The 17310-nt window shown below is 54.7% G+C and overlaps 8 protein-coding genes across 8 annotated transcripts; 6 read left to right on the top strand and 2 right to left on the bottom strand.

Moving 5' to 3' along the window:
- Window positions 1–2329: 2329 nt before the first annotated feature.
- B0T26DRAFT_755553 (uncharacterized protein) lies at window positions 2330–3235 on the top strand (the record flags this gene model as incomplete). Its single annotated transcript, XM_060445977.1, has 2 exons — window positions 2330–2679; window positions 3100–3235. 2 exons carry the CDS (start codon window positions 2330–2332, stop codon window positions 3233–3235), a joined length of 486 nt encoding a protein of 161 aa, XP_060291104.1.
- A 192-nt stretch (window positions 3236–3427) lies between these two features.
- B0T26DRAFT_755552 (uncharacterized protein) lies at window positions 3428–3783 on the top strand (the record flags this gene model as incomplete). Its single annotated transcript, XM_060445976.1, has 2 exons — window positions 3428–3678; window positions 3741–3783. The coding sequence occupies 2 exons, from the start codon at window positions 3428–3430 to the stop codon at window positions 3781–3783; spliced, it is 294 nt and encodes a 97-aa protein (XP_060291103.1).
- Window positions 3784–4179: 396 nt separating this feature from the next.
- Window positions 4180–5090, bottom strand: B0T26DRAFT_755551 (uncharacterized protein; the record flags this gene model as incomplete). The annotated part of the gene is made up of 2 exons (XM_060445975.1): window positions 4180–4512; window positions 5079–5090. 2 exons carry the CDS (start codon window positions 5088–5090, stop codon window positions 4180–4182), a joined length of 345 nt encoding a protein of 114 aa, XP_060291102.1.
- A 135-nt stretch (window positions 5091–5225) lies between these two features.
- On the top strand, window positions 5226–7148 carry B0T26DRAFT_725198 (uncharacterized protein). The gene has a single exon (XM_060442746.1). The coding sequence runs from the start codon at window positions 5716–5718 to the stop codon at window positions 6901–6903; it is 1188 nt and encodes a 395-aa protein (XP_060291101.1). The 5' UTR covers window positions 5226–5715; the 3' UTR covers window positions 6904–7148.
- Window positions 7149–10816: 3668 nt separating this feature from the next.
- B0T26DRAFT_440393 (uncharacterized protein) lies at window positions 10817–11433 on the top strand. Its single transcript, XM_060435045.1, has one exon. It carries the CDS (start codon window positions 10942–10944, stop codon window positions 11251–11253), a length of 312 nt encoding a protein of 103 aa, XP_060291100.1. The 5' UTR covers window positions 10817–10941; the 3' UTR covers window positions 11254–11433.
- A 1457-nt stretch (window positions 11434–12890) lies between these two features.
- Window positions 12891–14303, top strand: B0T26DRAFT_725189 (chaperonin 10-like protein). Its single transcript, XM_060442745.1, has one exon. The coding sequence runs from the start codon at window positions 13116–13118 to the stop codon at window positions 14205–14207; it is 1092 nt and encodes a 363-aa protein (XP_060291099.1). The 5' UTR covers window positions 12891–13115; the 3' UTR covers window positions 14208–14303.
- Window positions 14304–14369: 66 nt separating this feature from the next.
- On the bottom strand, window positions 14370–14816 carry B0T26DRAFT_440380 (uncharacterized protein). Its single transcript, XM_060435044.1, has one exon. It carries the CDS (start codon window positions 14737–14739, stop codon window positions 14500–14502), a length of 240 nt encoding a protein of 79 aa, XP_060291098.1. The 5' UTR covers window positions 14740–14816; the 3' UTR covers window positions 14370–14499.
- A 624-nt stretch (window positions 14817–15440) lies between these two features.
- On the top strand, window positions 15441–16217 carry B0T26DRAFT_655478 (short chain dehydrogenase; the record flags this gene model as incomplete). Its single annotated transcript, XM_060438628.1, has 1 exon — window positions 15441–16217. The coding sequence occupies one exon, from the start codon at window positions 15441–15443 to the stop codon at window positions 16215–16217; it is 777 nt and encodes a 258-aa protein (XP_060291097.1).
- Between the last annotated feature and the right edge of the window lie 1093 nt (window positions 16218–17310).

Below are 17310 nucleotides of genomic sequence, written 5' to 3'. Positions count from 1 at the left end.
TGCCTCGCCTGACCAGGGCGCCAAAGGCGGTATATTTTGCTGGTTATTAGGCTGTAGCTAGTTGGGCGATGCGAGTAGGCAGCAGAGATTTGAGGTCTTGCCAGCCAACCGCGGCGTGACGATGCTCATCTCCCAGAAGCCAGCAACTTGGATTCCCGGGAAAGAGCGGGGTTTTTGAAATGGTTGCGTTAGTCCCTGACATACCCAAGATTCCTGGGACAGGTGTGATTGTATGCCAACCGGATTCGGATCGCGGCTCTGCTGGAAGACTCGTAATCAATAACCTCACCAGCGTGCCAGGCTGCCACTGTCGCCACGTCACGCTCTTTGCTAAGTTCACCTCAAGCATGCACTGGAGGGCTAGGGTGGAGGGGTTCTCTCGCTGTCGTGTTCACATCTGCGAATTCCTGTAGTGGCCCCTTTACCACTTCGTCAATGCTTGTAATTGGATTAATTTCAGACGGGCTCTCCGCCCTCAATTTCCCGCTGCCTAGGTACTTCAGCATCACAACTCGGTCGGAAATGTGTGTCCTGATACAGGCTGCGCCGCAACTCTTTCATGTATATTTACAATGCAGGACTGCAGCCCTGCGTCGCCTGTGTTCCAGTAACACCCATAATCAAACACCAACACTGCTGAAGTAGACACCCGGTGACTCGTTCGAATTAGCGCTGCGCCTCTACCTTGATAAAGGCAGACAGGCGCATCTAATTAACGATCACCCCAAAGAGATTTGATGCGTGAATGCCAGTATATTTGGTCGCTTAAACCCTCGTGGGGTAGCCTATGGAACTCCTTAAATCATTGTGAAAATAGGATTACCTATCTACACCGACTTAGGTGCTAATCGCCTACTCGCCTACCCAACGCCTTCGAGATGCCGCAGCATCGGACTGTCGCCCACCCAGGGCTCCCAAATTATAAGCCGGTTCCCCTTCGATGGCCATTCTTGACCTTTTTATTCTTGTCGATTTGTGGTCTCTCGGTTCTCCTGGACTATGCGAGACGTACCCTTCCGGTTGAACCCGGCCGAGGATTTCTCTCAATAGTGCCTGCGAATAGGGCCCAATCGTATTCCTTACAATCAACGTCGACTGAGAAATTGGAAGCACAAGTCCAACAGGTCATTGCAGTCCAAGAACCATCCTCACCTTATGCCAACTCGACTACTCCCACTGCGACGCCGAGTCTCGTCGTCAGCTCTACAGCAATCAGATCCAACTACGCGATACATCCCCTTCTCCAGCGTCATCCAGTCCCTAGCGTCATCCAGTCCCGAGCGTCATCCAGTCGCTCGCGACTATCCCCACGGCTAGGAATATAGCTTATCAAATTTTGTTTTCAAGTCCGTACGGACACACGGGCCTGACTTGTCTCCCACTCCTGTCCCCGAGGGCCAAGATGTCGGCGACCGTTGCGATGCCTATTACTGGGCCAAGTGGATTACGAACAACCCTAATTATTGCGAAATATGGTGTGCTATGTTCTTCTATGACCTTTATCCAGGCAGTTCTCGCGCCCGTGTAACCACTGGCTTCAGGGGGGTTGCTGCTGACCTGAGGGATCAGGACGGTGGCTCTTGTACGGGCGTTCAAGACCCAGGTGTGACATCGGACTGCTTTTTGGACGAGATTCGCAGGAGGACAATCCTCCCCTACGAAAATACCCAAATGAATATTTCACCGACTGACAGCCCGAGGCTTCTGGACCCGTCTCAGCTTACGACCCTCAAGCTTGGCCGGACTACCGTCGTTCGCTAAATCGTGCTGACATTTCTTGTCGATCAAATGGGAGTTACGACGGAAATCATGCTCACCGACGCGCCAGTGGCCACCACAGTGTTGACACTTACAGGCTCGGGTGGGGTGACCACGACAACGACTGGCTACGTGGCGATGAGCAACAATGCAACATTGCCAGGGTGACTGGCCGCATCACAGCTCATTACGCTCACAGATTCTCTAGGGCAGCTAACAGGTACGCGGCGATTGACTTCAATGTATGTTAGGGGAAGTGGAGGGATGCCGACTAGCACCATCACCACGGATGCGCCTGTAACCACCGTGAAAATTCCGCTGGCAGACTCCAACGGTGTCATGACGGCAACTACAATGGGGTACGTGGCAAACGCCGACTCCATTTCTTCAGTGGAGCCAGACTTGTTGCCAGTGTTGCCAAGGACAATTCTGATCGAACCGATGTCGAAGGACTATTTTGTTGGCTCGTTTCTGCCCGTCATCTTGAGCAAGCTGGTCTCGATTCCCATCCAGATCCTCAACACACACATCCAGATCCTTAGCACACACATCCAAAACCTCTTGCCGTTTCATGCCCTCACCAGGCGGCGGCGGGGATCATCAAAGCCTGAAGGGGCAGCAGCAGCAGTCGCTGCTCTTGGCACCCGGCTGCATTGACGGCATTGACGGCATCGTGACGAGTTTCAAATTGCTCTGGCAGCACTACGAGCCGCTGCCGCTTCTCGGAATATTTCTTGTGCTGTGCTCGGCCCTGCTCACCACTCTGTCGACCGAGTCTGTGGGAATGTATCCGTATGGGAAGTGCCGCGACCACATCCCCTTCCCCATTTTCATTGCGGGATACTGCCCGATAAGCCTCACGGTTGTCGAGATGACCGCTAAGATCACCGAAGGGCTCCTGGTCATCATGTGCCTGTTGGCGTGTGTCTGGCTCGCTGGCGTACCGGGCTGGCCTCGGCCCCCTGGAGCGTCATTGGCGCCGCGTCGCTGCTCGAGGGGAGTCCGGCCAAGAAGTTGCTTCGGTCTGCGCTAATCCCGTCGAGGTGAAACCAAATGGGAGCAATTACAAAAAAAAGGCTTGGAGTAGCGCTGTCAGGGAAGAGGTTTGCCCTTGGTTTTTACACGGCGGGAGAAAAGGGGACCGGCTAGTACGGCATCTTCATCGTCGAGGACGAAAGCCCAACGCCTGTAGAACAAGAACGCATACCCAGAACAAGAACGCACACCCAGAACAAGCAAAACGAACACCACTTGTCGAAAACGAGAGACGATCAAGAAACGGCCACGCGCCATCTCCACGGAGTCTGTCACTCTCGTGTTGTTCGTGGCCCTACTGTGTAGCTTTCTAGGCATAATCCTGTACTACGAGGCCACCGCGCGAAACGCGCCCTTGGACCGGTTTATGAACAATGAGAGCTTCGGGGCCAGGTTTATTTTCACCAGCTTTGGCGTGACTATTGCCTTTTTCTGGGGCTAATTTTTCTCTTGTGGGCCTGCCTGTTTTTTCTCCTTTCTTGCGACCTCGGCGTGCCCACCTATCTGTTCTTTAATTACAAACCTGATATTACCTCACAACCTCACTGCATATCACACATACCCATGACCCCCCACAACAAGTAAAAAGAATAGAAAGGAAGAATCGCTGACAACCAAAATCGGTCATAAAGACATGGCAATGCTGGAGCCCTACCGTCATCTTTCCCGCCGCCAACAAGCGCCTTCGTATGCCACCGCCGCCATCCTCACGCCGCGCGCAGCCGAACCCGTGACGGGACTATGGCGTGCCGTACGGCAGCGCGACATCCTGGGCAGCGCGATCGCAAGCGCAACCATCCTATCCAAAGCAGCACCCATCTTCCTATCCAACATCCCGTTCCGGTCCACGCTGACCTGGGACGCGCACCTGGTGTGCGCGTGGACGTTGGGATCGACTATGCTGTGTGATCAGCCATCCCGTCGTCGAGTATAATTAATTTAGACAGGTGCAAAATTGCCACCCGGAAGTCGAGTGACAACGGGCGGTGATTGTCGGGTCTCGAACCTGGCCCCACCACCCAATCAGTTGTCCGTCCATATCGGAAAAGGCCAATGAGGATTTCGGAAAAACAAACCCCCATTCAATAGTTTCACAGCAAAGACGTTGTATTAGGAAAAATGCTAGCCACATTCCAACCATACACGTCATTGATAAGCGAGCTGAAGGCCGCATCTTGAAGTCTGGACTCGGGAGCCAGCGTCTTGCAAGATGCTGGGTATTTGTGTTGACGCAAGATTATGATATTGGCGGAAGCGGCGGCGGGGGCTCGTTCGCGTCGACCGACTTGCTCGTCGCGTGGCGCGCTAAATGTGCTACGTGGGCGACTGTTGGTGTCTCTGATGCCTAGCGTGTTGGTCGGGCTTGCCGGGCGATACGGCTAGATGCTATGTTCCGGGGGCTGCGGGGACGGGGACGGGGACGGGGATGGGGACGGGAACGGGGACGGGGACGGGAACGGGGACAGGGACAAGCTCTAGGACGGGCGCTGCGGGTGTGAGTTCGACTGTGTCGGCGTCGGTTGCGCCCACGGAGACGGCGCCGGTGGGAGGCGCGTGCAGTGGTGGCCAGACGATCACGGGGTTGTCTGTTTCGTCGTCCGCGTCGTCCTCGGTGGCTGCTGCGACGACGTCGACGAAGAGCGGCATCGGCAGAGCGGCAGATCGACGGCTGCTGGAGGCGTATTGCGCCGTGGCGTCGGGTCTGGGCGCGGTGGTGCTCTGCCTCGCGTGGCTGTGAGCGGGAGCTGCGGAAACACGACGTTACGACTTAAGGTGCTCATGGTAGGTAACACTGCGTGTTTGAGAGGCTGTTGGCACATCGTTGGGGATGAACGAATGATTGTATACATAGTCCAAAGGCGTGCGACCAATCTCATCTTATTTACCTTGAATCGATCGGTACACGGAGTAATAGGCAGTCGTCGCAAATTGAATAAAATGACCACCATTCGCTTCCGGGCAAGATTTTCAAGACTCACCATACATGTCTTTTGTACATGTCCTTGCTCTTTGAAACTCGAATAAAGTCCGGTTGGAACAAGGGAAGAGTCACTGGGTCAGATTTGGCTTGAAACTTGCAACCAGAGACGACCTGTCTTACAGTCTTGCAACCAGCGAGCAACACTGAGTTAACGTCAACGTTTGATATCTCTTAACCGCCGAGGTCCATTGCCACCGTGTCATGTCATCTAATATCAAGTAGCATCAAGGCATTGTAGCATCAAGGCATTCAGAGCGTGATATGCATGTTTGAAGAGCTTGCAATTATTTCAAAATTCCTCCACAATTCTCGACATGGTTGTGATCTAATTATAATGCTACATCGAAGTCTGTTCCACGGCCCCAAGAAGTGGGCAGGTGACTCCAACACCGTTGAACGGAGAGTGGAGCAACCCGGCGTGCAGAGCCGTTACAACCGTTGTTGGGGTCAAGCTTTGCCGCTGCTGCCTGCGATTGCTGCCTGCGATTGCTGCCTGCACGCTTCCCTGAAACCCGATAGACCAAGAAGGCGCAACGGCCAATCACGGCTTCTGGATAGTGCGAATCTCCAACTCCTATATATATCAGACGAAAGCGACCCGGCTTGTTTCGCTCGGCGTGCGTGCGGCGTGGGCTGGAGACTCACTTCGACCCCGCCTCTGGCCCAACCATCATCAGCGATCCTACGAATGTCCTCCGCAGTATAATGAACCCGCTTCAGATCGACTACAACATCAACTGCGACGGCTACGCGTTACCCCCCGCTAGGCGGAGACAATATTTTGGAGGATTTCGACTTTGACGCTTATTTGGTGGAAGGAGAGGCAGCTGAGGTCGCGGTAGAGTTAAACGAGGTCAAGGATTTTGACTTTGACGCTTTCCTCCCAGACGGCATTCTTTCGAATTCCGAGGGTGGGTTTGACTTCTCTTGTGGAGCCAAGAATGCCTGAAATAGCAGACGAGATGGCGACAGACGAGGTGGCGGCGGCAGGAGGCCCGCTGCACGTCCGCATCCTGTCGACGCCCATCCAGGCGCAGGCGCAGTCGCCGTTGTTCAGTATGATCCCGCCCGAGGTGCGCAGCGACATCTTCGCGTTCGCGCTGGCCGACTACGCCGACCCGTCGCCCGACGCCCATTACGAAGCCGAGACGTGCTTCACGCGGCCGGCCTACTTTGCCCCGCGCAAGACCGACACCCGCCTGCTGCGAACCTGCCGCGCCGTCTACCACGAGGCCTGGTTCCTTCCTTTTACCATGCGCGAGCAGACGCACTGGCTGACAAGCCAGGAGCGGGCTCCGCCCGAGTACGTGCAGCACGTACAGCTGTCGCGCCTAGGCATCACCCTCGCCCGCATCACGGCCCAGCACGGCGGCGAAAAGGTCGAGATCGAGAGCCTGCGCGTCTTCGCCCAGATGTGGGCCCTCGAAGACTACGCCCTGGCCCGCCTGCTGCACACGCCGCACCTGCACCCGCGCCGCCTAACCCTGACTATCCGCCACGCCGACTGGTGGTGGTGGGAGCAGGACAAGCCGCTGCGCTTCGAGAGTGGCTGGATCGGCGCCGTCGCCAAGGTCCTGCCCGCGAGCGTGCGCGAGCTACGCATCGAGCTCGAGTCGCTCGAGCGCAAGAAGGACCAGGTCGACGGCATCGCCAAGCAGATGGCCGACCGCTGGCTGTTCCCCCGCATCGATGGCGAAGTGCTGTACCCCGACGCCACGGGCAAGGCCGTGGAAATCAGCCGCTGGTCCGGCGCGAGCACCTGGAACGGCCGCCGCTGGGAGCGCGACGAGTCCGCCCCCGGCTTGGTCGACTACTACATCGCCACCGTCGTCTTCCGCCCCCGGCGCGTCGTCGAGCGCCTCGGCGGCACCGTCAGCGACTCGGCCAAGCAGGCGGCCGCTGGCGACGCCGTCAGCAACCCGAGCAACTTCGGCTACCACCTGCTGCGGCTCCGTGCTGCCGGGGGCCCAATGAGTAATGAGAGTGATGAATTCGAGGACGAGCCTGACGAAGATGAATTCGAGGACGAGCTTGACGAAGATGAATTCGATGAGGATGAAGATGAGGACGACGAAGATGAGGACGACGAAGATGACGAAGACGAGGACGGGTCAGAGTACAACGAGTAGCAAAGGACGGATCGGTTGCACAAACGTGTGGTGCAAGCAAGCCGCGGTCACGCTGCGTGTAGGTTTCATTTGGGATCGAGAGAAGGATACAAGTAGACGTGGCGACCCAACAAAGAAATCGCCCCACAACGAAATTGGCCCACGCCATGCCCACACCCACTCCACGGGCGCAAATTATCCATTTCTACACAAAATAACTAGCAAAAAAATACTCAATCCTCTTCTTCGGCCTGTCTATATTGTTCGAGCCCACGGGCGATTATTTCCCGGGCTTCTTCGACTGCATGTGGCTGGCTTTCTGCCCGAGCCGTTTTTTTCCGCTTTGGGGGTATTTGACTAGCTTTTTGTGCCTTGGCGATGTCCTCTATACGTGCAAATCGCTCATTTCCATCTTCATATACCCTCTTACGCGTGCGAGGCTTTGAAGCCTCTAATTCGGTTGTGAGATGCGTAATTTGTGCCTTCAAAGACGCGATCTCTGTATTCTTCAGATCCAGGGACCTCCCGACCTTAGTAAACAAGGCCCGCACACGCCGCTGAGCCGGACTGAGGGCATTCCGAATACTGTCCTGGTACTTCTTGATGTCCTGACTGCCGTGCGGTGTTTTGAAGAGCCTGTCATCGTCGTTCGGGGCCGTCGGCGGCGGTGTTGAAGGCCGGGCCGGGAGTGCCTCATTGTCCTTGACCGCCTCAGGGTCATCAAGTAAACAAGCCGGGTTGAAGGGCCAAATCCCGGTTTTACTGAAGCCCGACATGATGTTACGGGCACTCATGCCTTTACCCGAGGCATCTCTGTAGCAGTAAAGGAACCGAACCTTGTTGACAGGAGCTGACGATGTGAAGCTCGCGAGGGCCTTGGTATTTTCCCTAAAATAGGTCTTTAAAGGTGAAAAGACCGAGCGATCGAGAGGCTGAGACTTGTGCGATGTATGAGAAGGTAAATAGACGAACTGGACCTTATTTTGGAAGGCCGCTAACATGAATTTTTCGTTCATATGGCTCGAATGTTCGTCAAGGATCAGTATACGCCATTCGCCCGGCCTTTGGGGCTTTGTTTGGATCAGGTAGACCTCTTTGAGCCATTTCAGCGCAATACTGGCGTTGCTCCAGCCTGTAATTGAGTAATCGTACTTCCATTCCCGGAATTCCTTCGTCAGGTTGAAGTTATCAGGAAAGTGTTGTCCTTGAAGACTGGCCCCGGTAAATATGATCACGGGCTTCAAACGAACGCCCTCAGCAGTGCCGCATTCGATAACTGAAACCCAGGTTGTTGCATCAGAGCTTTTCACGTAGGTTCGGTTCGTCAGGGAGCTTCCTATGACCTTTCCGGCCCGGGTCTCGAGCTCCTGCATGCCGTGCTCATCCATGTTAGCGATGTTGGCCGGGATGACCTTTTTATCCTTGATTTGGAAGGCCAGGCGCTTGAAGAAAGCTTCATAAGCTTCACGAGTAGATCCGCAGACTCGAGAGGATTCCAACAAGGTTGAATTCTTCATCTTTACCGCCGGGTTGCGGCGTAGGAAGCGGTCCACATATCGCTCCCCAATGGTCTTTTTCGTGCCGGCCTCATTGAGTATAGCTTGAGCGAATCTCTGCACCTGACGACGGCTAGGAGCCCTGCCTGCAGCCTCCTCATTGAGGCACCAGTCGGCTAGGAAGCTTTCCTGCGCATTGGAGAGGTTTCTTTCGGCTTGTTTACTTTGTGCTCGATTTTCTGCCCCGTGGATGCGTTTGCAGAGGGTAGAAGGAGGGATCCCGAAGTCATGCGCGGCCTGCTTCTGCGATGCGCCCTGTTCAACTGCAAGTATTGCAGATTGAATTAGCTGCTCTCGACGGTTCGACATGATGTATTTTGAAGCTATTCGAGCCTGAATTGATGAAGTTGTGTTGTGTTGAAGTTGAAGGGCGGGAAATTAGATGACAGGGGCAGAGATTTCGTTGTGGGGCGATTTCTTTGTTGGGTCGCCACGTCTAAAGAGTTCAAACCAGCAATCAAGAGAAACAAGGTAGAATTGTGAGATTAGCTAGCGAAAGAAGTCAACATCAGCTGTCACTCATGGCATCAGTACAACTGTACAGTTTAATAAGTTGAGATCTCACATTAGCCATAGCTACATCTCTGTTGAGGCGTTGTTCGCCTTGATCCAACCTACTTCATGAGTCTGCTTCGTGAGTCTGAAGTGCCTTTGTCCAGACAGCGGAGCACTTAGAAAGCAAGGCGAAAAAGAACACTGTAACATATGCATAGTAGCACGAGCCCTTTTTTACCCAAGCAACGACCAACGACAACATCAATAATCAATAAAAACAACATCCAACAACCCACCAATCAACCCACCACAGCTGGTCCTCTCCCGTGACTGTGCCAACGACGCCGCCAAACCGCGCCGTGCGATCGGCGTGCCTTACAAACGTATCCACCATATCTTTAACTAACACTTCCTTCATATAATTCTAGCCGCCCTCTCCAACGGTATCATTGGCTTAGGCCTATGATTACTGTGGGGCCTACAATTCCCACTCAAAGTCCTCGACTTTAACAAATCTTCTTCCTCGACTTGCACTCCCATTCTTCTATGTATAGTGTGAGGGCCTGGTCCTCCAGGCCTCCCAGACGCTCTGACTAATCAGACGCCAGTTGGGTGGATCCACCCGACCAGCCAGAGCCCCACCTTGAGACGCCCTGGAAGAATCTCGCGAGGGGAGGCTTTTGAGCTTCTTTTCCCTTTTCCCTTTAGTTTAGAATCTTCGTCTATAGCGCCCAATAGAGGAGTTCCGCCCTCATTCCAAGCCGGCCGTGACATATAGAGTCGAAAATTCTACCACAATACCGCCTTTTAGGCACTTTTCATCACGCTTTATAGTACTTATAGCTCTCGAATACGCCTCTAAACGCCGGATTTTATCTCATAGGTAGGAAATATCGACTCGCAAAGCGCCGAAGTCCTTACTATAGTTACTAATACAAGCTTTCTTAACGGAAAAGCCTAAATTATACCTAGGCTTGAAGGTCCCATATTAACTATTCGAGGGAGTCGTATTTATGGTTAATGTCACGACCAGGGCAAGGCATTGAGGTGAACTCAGTCCATTGGGTGCTATCGACGAAGATTCTAAACTAAGGAGGGAAAGAAGGAAAAGTCCAATAACGCGTCGTGTGCGCGCGAACAAGTTTGCATCTATCAGTGGGGTAGGTGGGGCCTCGAGGAGGCTTCTGATAGGTCTGTGGGTTCTGGGCGGCTCTGGCCGCTTGAGGGCCAGTTTGGTGGACGGGTCCTCACAGTTAAGAATCTTATAATCCGGCGGGGGACGCGGCGCGCGGTCATCTTTACGGTCGCTAAGTTCAAAAAGGATCGTCGGAATCGGATAAATCGATATATACGGCCATTTCTCGCGAGGATATCATTGTGGCTCAATTACCGGTATTTTGGGTAGTTTAGTGGACTTGGCGATGGCTTCAATTACAGGGAAATATTTGGCGGCAGGCAGCCTACATGCAGCCAACTGGCGGGGCAGGCGGATGAAGCGGCTAACATCTGAAAAAGCGTGCTAGCCATTGAGCTAGGCCTTTTTAGGTGCAGAACTCCGATTTTTACTAGGCTAGTGGCTTGGCGTGATGGCCAACTGTACCTTTTTGGTGTGCCTACAGCATAGTGATGTTTTTTACAGTCCGAGTAGCTCCCCTAATTTAAATTGCAAAAGGCTAGTGCTGCGGCTGACGAGTCTGACGACGCCCTCGAGAACTCTGTCAAGAATCCTCGGACCTCCCGGGCTGCGGCGCCAGCCGCAATGTCTCGTCGCCGTATTGCAGTGCCCGCCCAGAACCGCGGACAGAACCCTACTCAGGCAACTTCCTCGCTGCGGAAATCAGGGAGCTCTGACGCCCAGACTCTTTCAGCAGAGCTTAATACCTGTGAGCTTTCGTCCATGATGCCTATAGATAAACGACCTGGAACGTTGCTAACTTGAACTTCTTTAGTGGACAGGAAATCCGAGACCAACAGGCGTCCATGAACGCACCGGAGGATACCGAGGCGGATGAAACGTCTGAGGACGCCCCAGAGGATAGCCAAGTCGACAAACCGCAAGCCAACATCCGACCGCATCATCGCCATTTCCGCCATCTTCTTTCTTCTCGGACTGATCGCCTTCGTAGGATGCTACGAAAGCACACTACTGGACACATCATTTGAGAGGTTCATGGACGACCAGAACTTTGGCGTGCGCATCTTGTTCACAGGGCTCGGTGTAGCAATCTCCATTTTCTGGGGTTACTACTTTTCACCCAAGTCTCACTTCTCTGCCCATTTCCCATTCATTGCAGCTCCTCCTAACTATTTCCCCTTTTAACAACAGGAGTCTCCTTAATGGAGCCATACCGCCGCCTCTCCGCAAGACCGCAATCAACCCAGACCTCGATCCTAACCACGCCGCCGACAACTGTTTTCACTGGCCTGAGCGGAGCCGTCATGCGACGGGAGATGTTCACCACGATCGTAGGGCTCGTGGCGGTCTTGTCCAAGTTCACGCCAACGTTAACTGTCAACCATACCCTTCAGCCCATCACAGACGTAGGAGACCCATTCGGCATGCGCGTGGATGGTAGTAGCATGTCTAGGCTCCGTGAATGCTGTGCTGTTGTACGGGGCCATCTTCGTGAGGTATCCGCAGATGACTGTAGATCCCTGCACGCTCGCCGGGAGGATTTACGATGTTTGTGACTCGCCTATGCTTTGTGATTTCAAGGGGATGGCTGGTTGTCGAGGATGGAGTGTGGCGCTCGAGTGAGTTTGCTTCGCAAGAGGCACACGTTTGGCAAGATGGTTGTACTTTCGAGGGAAAGTCGAGGGAAAGGAGGATTGGGGTCGATGGGGTTCATCAAGGGAGGAACCGAGACTTGTTCTCCCGGCTTACTTCGGCTTATTCCACGCGACCTGCACTGGTGCTAAACACCGGCTGTACACTTAGCGCACATCCAGCGTTGGTGACGTCGAGTGTTAGGGTCCCAACGCCCTTCTCCTCGAAACCGACGAGCGACTTGGTAGAACGAGCGGTCGCAAGAACCTGCACGCCCCTGGAGGCGAACTCGAGGCTCGGGCATGGCTCGAGCATGGCCGGCACCACCTTGGGGAGGTGCTACATACAGATACCCGTGCTTGCCGTGTTAGTCGGTTACTCCAATGTAAGAGGGGTTTACGACGCAAATCGCTGCTGAGACTGACGTCATTAAACTTGGGAGTACGTCACGCAACCCAGTGATGAAGACATGGTGAGGTGCGGTGAGGAGATGGTGAAATTCTAGAACAAGAGTTCGGAGCTTAAAGTAAGTCAGGTAGATAGCACCGCCAGCATCACGGAAACGCTGCCGGGCGACGGCACGATTTCTAATGCCTACTAGTTTCTATACAGCACTGTAGCTGAGAGTCGGACGAAACCATCAAACTTAGTGCCGCCATGATTGTGGCTCCGCACCCCGTATCCTGTCTTAGTTTACATCAGCATCGTGGCAGGGGTCTGGAACGTGGCCTGGAACGTGGCCTGGAACGTCTGCGTGCGTTCTCCTCTGCTGGAGCCGTGCGCAGCCAGTATACACGTATACTAATCACCAAAGTAGCCAAGTCGCTTTTGCCGAGGCTCGCAAGAGAGCAGCTGGGGATCGTCATTTGATACGGTTTAGCGCCGGTCGAACTTTACAAGGGCGGAACTTGAAGGCAAGGAGGGTCCACCGCTGTCAGGTGGCCGAGTCATTTGGATGGCCTCGATGAGTGCCCCGCTGCATCGGCCGGTGTGCCAAGTACCCGCCCAAATATACCCAGGAGGCCCGACGGAGGGATGGTTGGGCCGCTCATGCGAAAGGGGCCGGCACAAAACTTGACGGGAGGCAATGCAACTGGACGATGTTCCGACTACTGATTAAGCATGGAAGGCAATCTGCGGAGCCATTGACACTTGCCGCTCTCGGCCTGGCCTGGCTGCTTTGCCTTGGTGGGAGCAATAGTGGAATGATGGAATGATTGCATTAGAAAACGGCATGTCCACTTCCTTCTTTGTCAAGCTCATCTGACCCACCAATTGCTTCGCGCGGTGCACCTGCAGTTCCTTCTTTCTCCACATCCACGGCACGACTGTGCCTACCACTTATTACCACTTCAACTGATCCTTCCCCTTATCACTGTATCAGCACCAGTTGCCTCACCGTCACTGTCGCTAACATGAGGGCCGTCGTATCGAAGCCTCACCTCCTCTCCAGGATAGCCTCCATCACCCTTGGCAAGACTATCGGTGGCCCCGGCGCATCTATCCAGGACCACCCGGAGCCGACCATCTCTCCCGACGAGATCCTCGTCAGGGTGCGCGCTGTCGCCCTCAACCCAACTGATTATAAGCACATCGACGCCGTCTCCCCGCCCGGCTGCGTTATCGGCTGCGACTATGCCGGCGAGGTCGCACAGGTCGGTGGCAACGCCGCTAAGACCTGGGCAGTAGGCGACCGTGTCGCCGGCGCCGTCCACGGCGGCCTCTTCCCCGACCGCGGCGCCTTTGCCGAGTACCTCAAGACCGACAGCGACCTGGCCTGGAAGATCCCCGCCGACATCGACGATGCCGCCGCTGCCACCTTTGGTGTCTCGGCCGTGACCGCCATGCTCACCCTTAATGTGCGCCTCCACCTCCCCTGGGCCGAAGAGTGCAAGGTCGGCCAGGAGCAGCAGCAGTCTGCCCCCGCCATCTTCATCTACGCTGGCTCTACGTCCGCCGGCCTCTTTACTATCCAGCTCGCTAGGCTTGCCGGCTACACCGTCGTTACCACCGCCTCGCCGCACTCCTTTGACCTCGTCAAGAGCTATGGCGCTAACGCCGTTTTTAACTACCGCGACGACAACGTCGCTGATGCCATCGTCAAGGAGTACCCAGATATCCGCGTCGCCGTCGACTGCTTCTCCGAGGGCAAGTCCTTCGGCATCTGCGACGCCGTCCTGAAGAATAAGGGCGGTAGACTCATCACCCTACTGCCTCCTGCTAAGCCCAAGTACCCCGGTGTCGAGCACGAGCTCGTCATGGCCTACACGCTCTTTGGTAGATCCTTCCAGTGGCTGGCGCCCTTTGGGCCCAAGTTCCCCGCGCTCCCCGACGATCGTAAGGCGCTTGCGCGCTTCTACGCCTCCCTACCGGAGCTTGTCAGCAACAAGACGGTTAGGCCCCCCCCGATAACGCTCGAGGAGGGTAGCTGGGATGGTATCTTGACCGGCTTAGACAAGCTGCGGTCGGGTAAGGTGTCCGGTGGCAAGCTGGTTGTCAAGTTGTAGGCGTAATGAGGTTGGGTCAATAGAATACCGGATTCCTACTCTCGAGTTGCTCGTTTTAGCCGACATGATGATGCCATGTAATAGATTTGCAATTACCCCCGTGTTAAAAGATTTAGTTCCTTCCATCGCTTGGAATTGTGACTCCCATTCAGCCTCATAGCGGGACAGAGCTTAAACTCCGAGAGCTGAGGAAACGAGGCCAGGCTAGTGACGGGCTAATCGCACCCGCAATGCTTGTAGCAGGTTGACAACTACAGTATGCTTCTTCCAGCCAGAGGCTTGCTGCTCAGAATCAACACGGCCGGGGCCAGAACCGGAGTGTACTGAGCAGACGATCGTTGTGGCAAACCCCGAGTCGGATCCCCCAGCTTGGCTCTACCCCGTACAGACGGCGACAACAATGGCCCGTACAGACGGCGAAAACGATGGCCCGTACAGACGGCGACAACGATGGCCCGTACAGACGGCGACAACAATGACCCATCGTGAAGACCGAGACATTAGCTGATGTAAAAATGCTTCCGGTCCTCATACGCGAGGCTAGGCCTAGACATTTGAAGCTAATTAAGTGGGCAACTGCAATGGCACGATAGTTGACCCGACCCCGAGAGACCACCATTTAGCACTTCCACCCTAGTCATTTAAAAAGAGTGGCATGTCCTAACCGTGGCCTGGGATTAGTAAGATTCCGTTTCTGTCCATGGCGTGATTAACAATAAGAATAAAACAGTTGTTCAGTAATCTTTCCGTCACTACGGCACTATGATGTACATACCCACCCACGCCTGGCGTATTCCTTCACTACGTCGGCCATTTGTCATCCAGATTCCTCCCCCTTTCCCCTTTGCCCCCCTACTCGGGTCCATCGATCACGGAATAGCCCGGGGCTAGAAGATATCACCGCACCATGTGCGGCAACAGCTAGCACACATAGCTCGGCACTATTGTGGGCTTGTCCTGGAGACCTGAGCGAGCAGTCGTGCGTCGGGGAGCCTAAGGCGTCAAATCAAGCAGGTAATGGCGCGTTGCAAAGACTGGACGGAATATACTGTAGATGCACCGATCAATCACGGCAGGAAGTTAAATAATCCCGTCAAAGCTGCTCTTTGTCGTGTCTTAGATCCTCACTCTTCACATCTTCCTTCCCTCGCTTCGCATCGGCCTAGACACTCGCCATCCACCACCCAGCAGGCCTTCAACTTGTAGAACTCGAAGAGCAACACTGAAGACAAGATGAGCACCCAGACCACCTACCTCATCACCGGCGCCAACCGCGGCATCGGTAAGGGCTTTGTCTCAACCTTGCTGTCCAGGCCCTCGACTACCGTCATCGCGGCCGTCCGTGACCCGTCTCACGCCACCTCCCGGGCCCTCTCCGACCTACCCAAGGCCGCTGGCTCCAAGCTTATCACCGTCAAGCTCGACTCCTCCGTCACGTCTGCCGCCGCCGACGCCGTAGCCACCCTCAAGAAGAACCACGACATCACCGCCATCGACGTCGTCGTCGCCAACGCCGGTATCGCCGCCGGCGGTGCCCCCATCCGCGAGACTACTTCCGCCAACGCCATCGAGCACTTCAACGTTAACACCATTGCCCCCATCCTCCTCTTCCAGGCCACCGCCGACCTCCTCCAGGCCAGCAAGACCGGCAACCCCAAGTTCATCGCCATCTCCACCCTCATCGGCTCAATCGGCACCATCGATGCCCTCGTTGCCCTCAACTTCCCCAACACCGCCAGCCCCTACGGCGGCAGCAAGGCGGCCCTCAACTGGTTCGTCCGCCGTCTCCACTTCGAGGAGCCCTGGCTCACCAGCTTCGTCTTCCACCCCGGCCTGGTGGAGACGGACCTCGCTGCCAGCTCCATCACCGGCACCGGCCTCAGCCTCAAGGACCTCGGCGCCATCTCCGTCGAGACGAGCGTTGCCGGCATGACCAAGACCATTGATGCCGCCACCCGCGACATCGGCGGCACCTTCCAGAACCACGACGGTGCCACCAACCCCTGGTAAACGTGAATGTTGGGGGTGTGCGGGAGATATAGAGGATTGGCCCCGAAACTACCTTTCCCCTGTGAGCGAGGGGTGGGGGAGAGAGCATGGCTCTGCTTGATATGAATGATACATAGACCATCCTTAGAGATGTTAATGATATGTCCATAGGCACAAGGCCTGCTTTTTGAGTCGTCTCTTTTAACGGTGATGTGTGACTCGTGTCTTGCCGTCTCGACCACTCAGGCAAAGCAGGCATTTGAAATGCTGGTTGTAAATTGACAGCGTTTGCGCGGTGTGTCAAGTATTCAAGAAAAAACGTGACAGTGCTAATTATCTCCAGGTTCATTTCGTGATTCACTTTGAAGAGACACCAAGTCATAAGTCACGCACTTTCAGTTCAAATGTGCATCTTCAACTTACTCCGACACGAAATTACTTTCAGATCTACTTCGCACCTAACAGGACTTTGGATCGTGACATAATAAATGTGTAGAGGTGCACTTTTGACATAGTTGCACTCCACTCTCGTCGGTCCCTTTAGGATATTACCTCCTGGTCTGAAGGCACCGTTATTGGCAATTACAGAGTCCGCGAGTGGATAAATTTTCTGCAGAAAGAGCGATAAGGAAACGCAAGAACGGCTATTATGAAAAGGCTTGGTTTGAATCACAGACAAGGGACAACTCTTCTCTTAGTCTCATCCACTCGTCTGAAGTCTACCTGTGCCGCGTTTGTGCACACTTGACATAGCGTCAACCCCTGAAGCCTGAACAACAAAGCATTCAGGGGGTATGTTATGTGCGTGCTCGCGCAAGGACCGTGCTTGCTGGGAGCTTACAGCAACCGCATTTCAAAGACCATGGGTGGCTCACTCACACATCATGGGCAGCCCCAAACCCCGGCGGAGGAACAGTGCAAAAGCTTGACTTCCAAATCATGCACGATGATGGCGGCATGTGCTGCCTGTTTGTAAAGCGTTGACAGAGGTTTCTGATACTCTGGAGCAGTTAAGATGATACCGTGCTGCTGTAGAATCCCAAACCGCCTGAAGAGTTCGTCCTTGGGATCCAAGACGGCAAGACAACAAGACAGAACGGAATGGGTGGCGACA

Source organism: Lasiosphaeria miniovina (assembly GCF_030549165.1).
Source record: "Lasiosphaeria miniovina strain SMH2392-1A chromosome Unknown B0T26scaffold_7, whole genome shotgun sequence".
NCBI classification, from domain to species: Eukaryota; Fungi; Ascomycota; class Sordariomycetes; order Sordariales; family Lasiosphaeriaceae; genus Lasiosphaeria; species Lasiosphaeria miniovina.
This window is presented reverse-complemented; position numbering and strand designations above follow the sequence as displayed.

What these genes read in the sequence shown, in the direction of transcription:
- B0T26DRAFT_725198 (XM_060442746.1), top strand. Translation starts at nt 5,716, where the DNA reads ATGCCTGAAATAGCAGACGAGATGGCGACAGACGAGGTGGCGGCGGCA.
- B0T26DRAFT_440393 (XM_060435045.1), top strand. Translation starts at nt 10,942, where the DNA reads ATGAAACGTCTGAGGACGCCCCAGAGGATAGCCAAGTCGACAAACCGC.
- B0T26DRAFT_725189 (XM_060442745.1), top strand. Translation starts at nt 13,116, where the DNA reads ATGAGGGCCGTCGTATCGAAGCCTCACCTCCTCTCCAGGATAGCCTCC.
- B0T26DRAFT_440380 (XM_060435044.1), bottom strand. Translation starts at nt 14,739, where the DNA reads ATGAGGACCGGAAGCATTTTTACATCAGCTAATGTCTCGGTCTTCACG.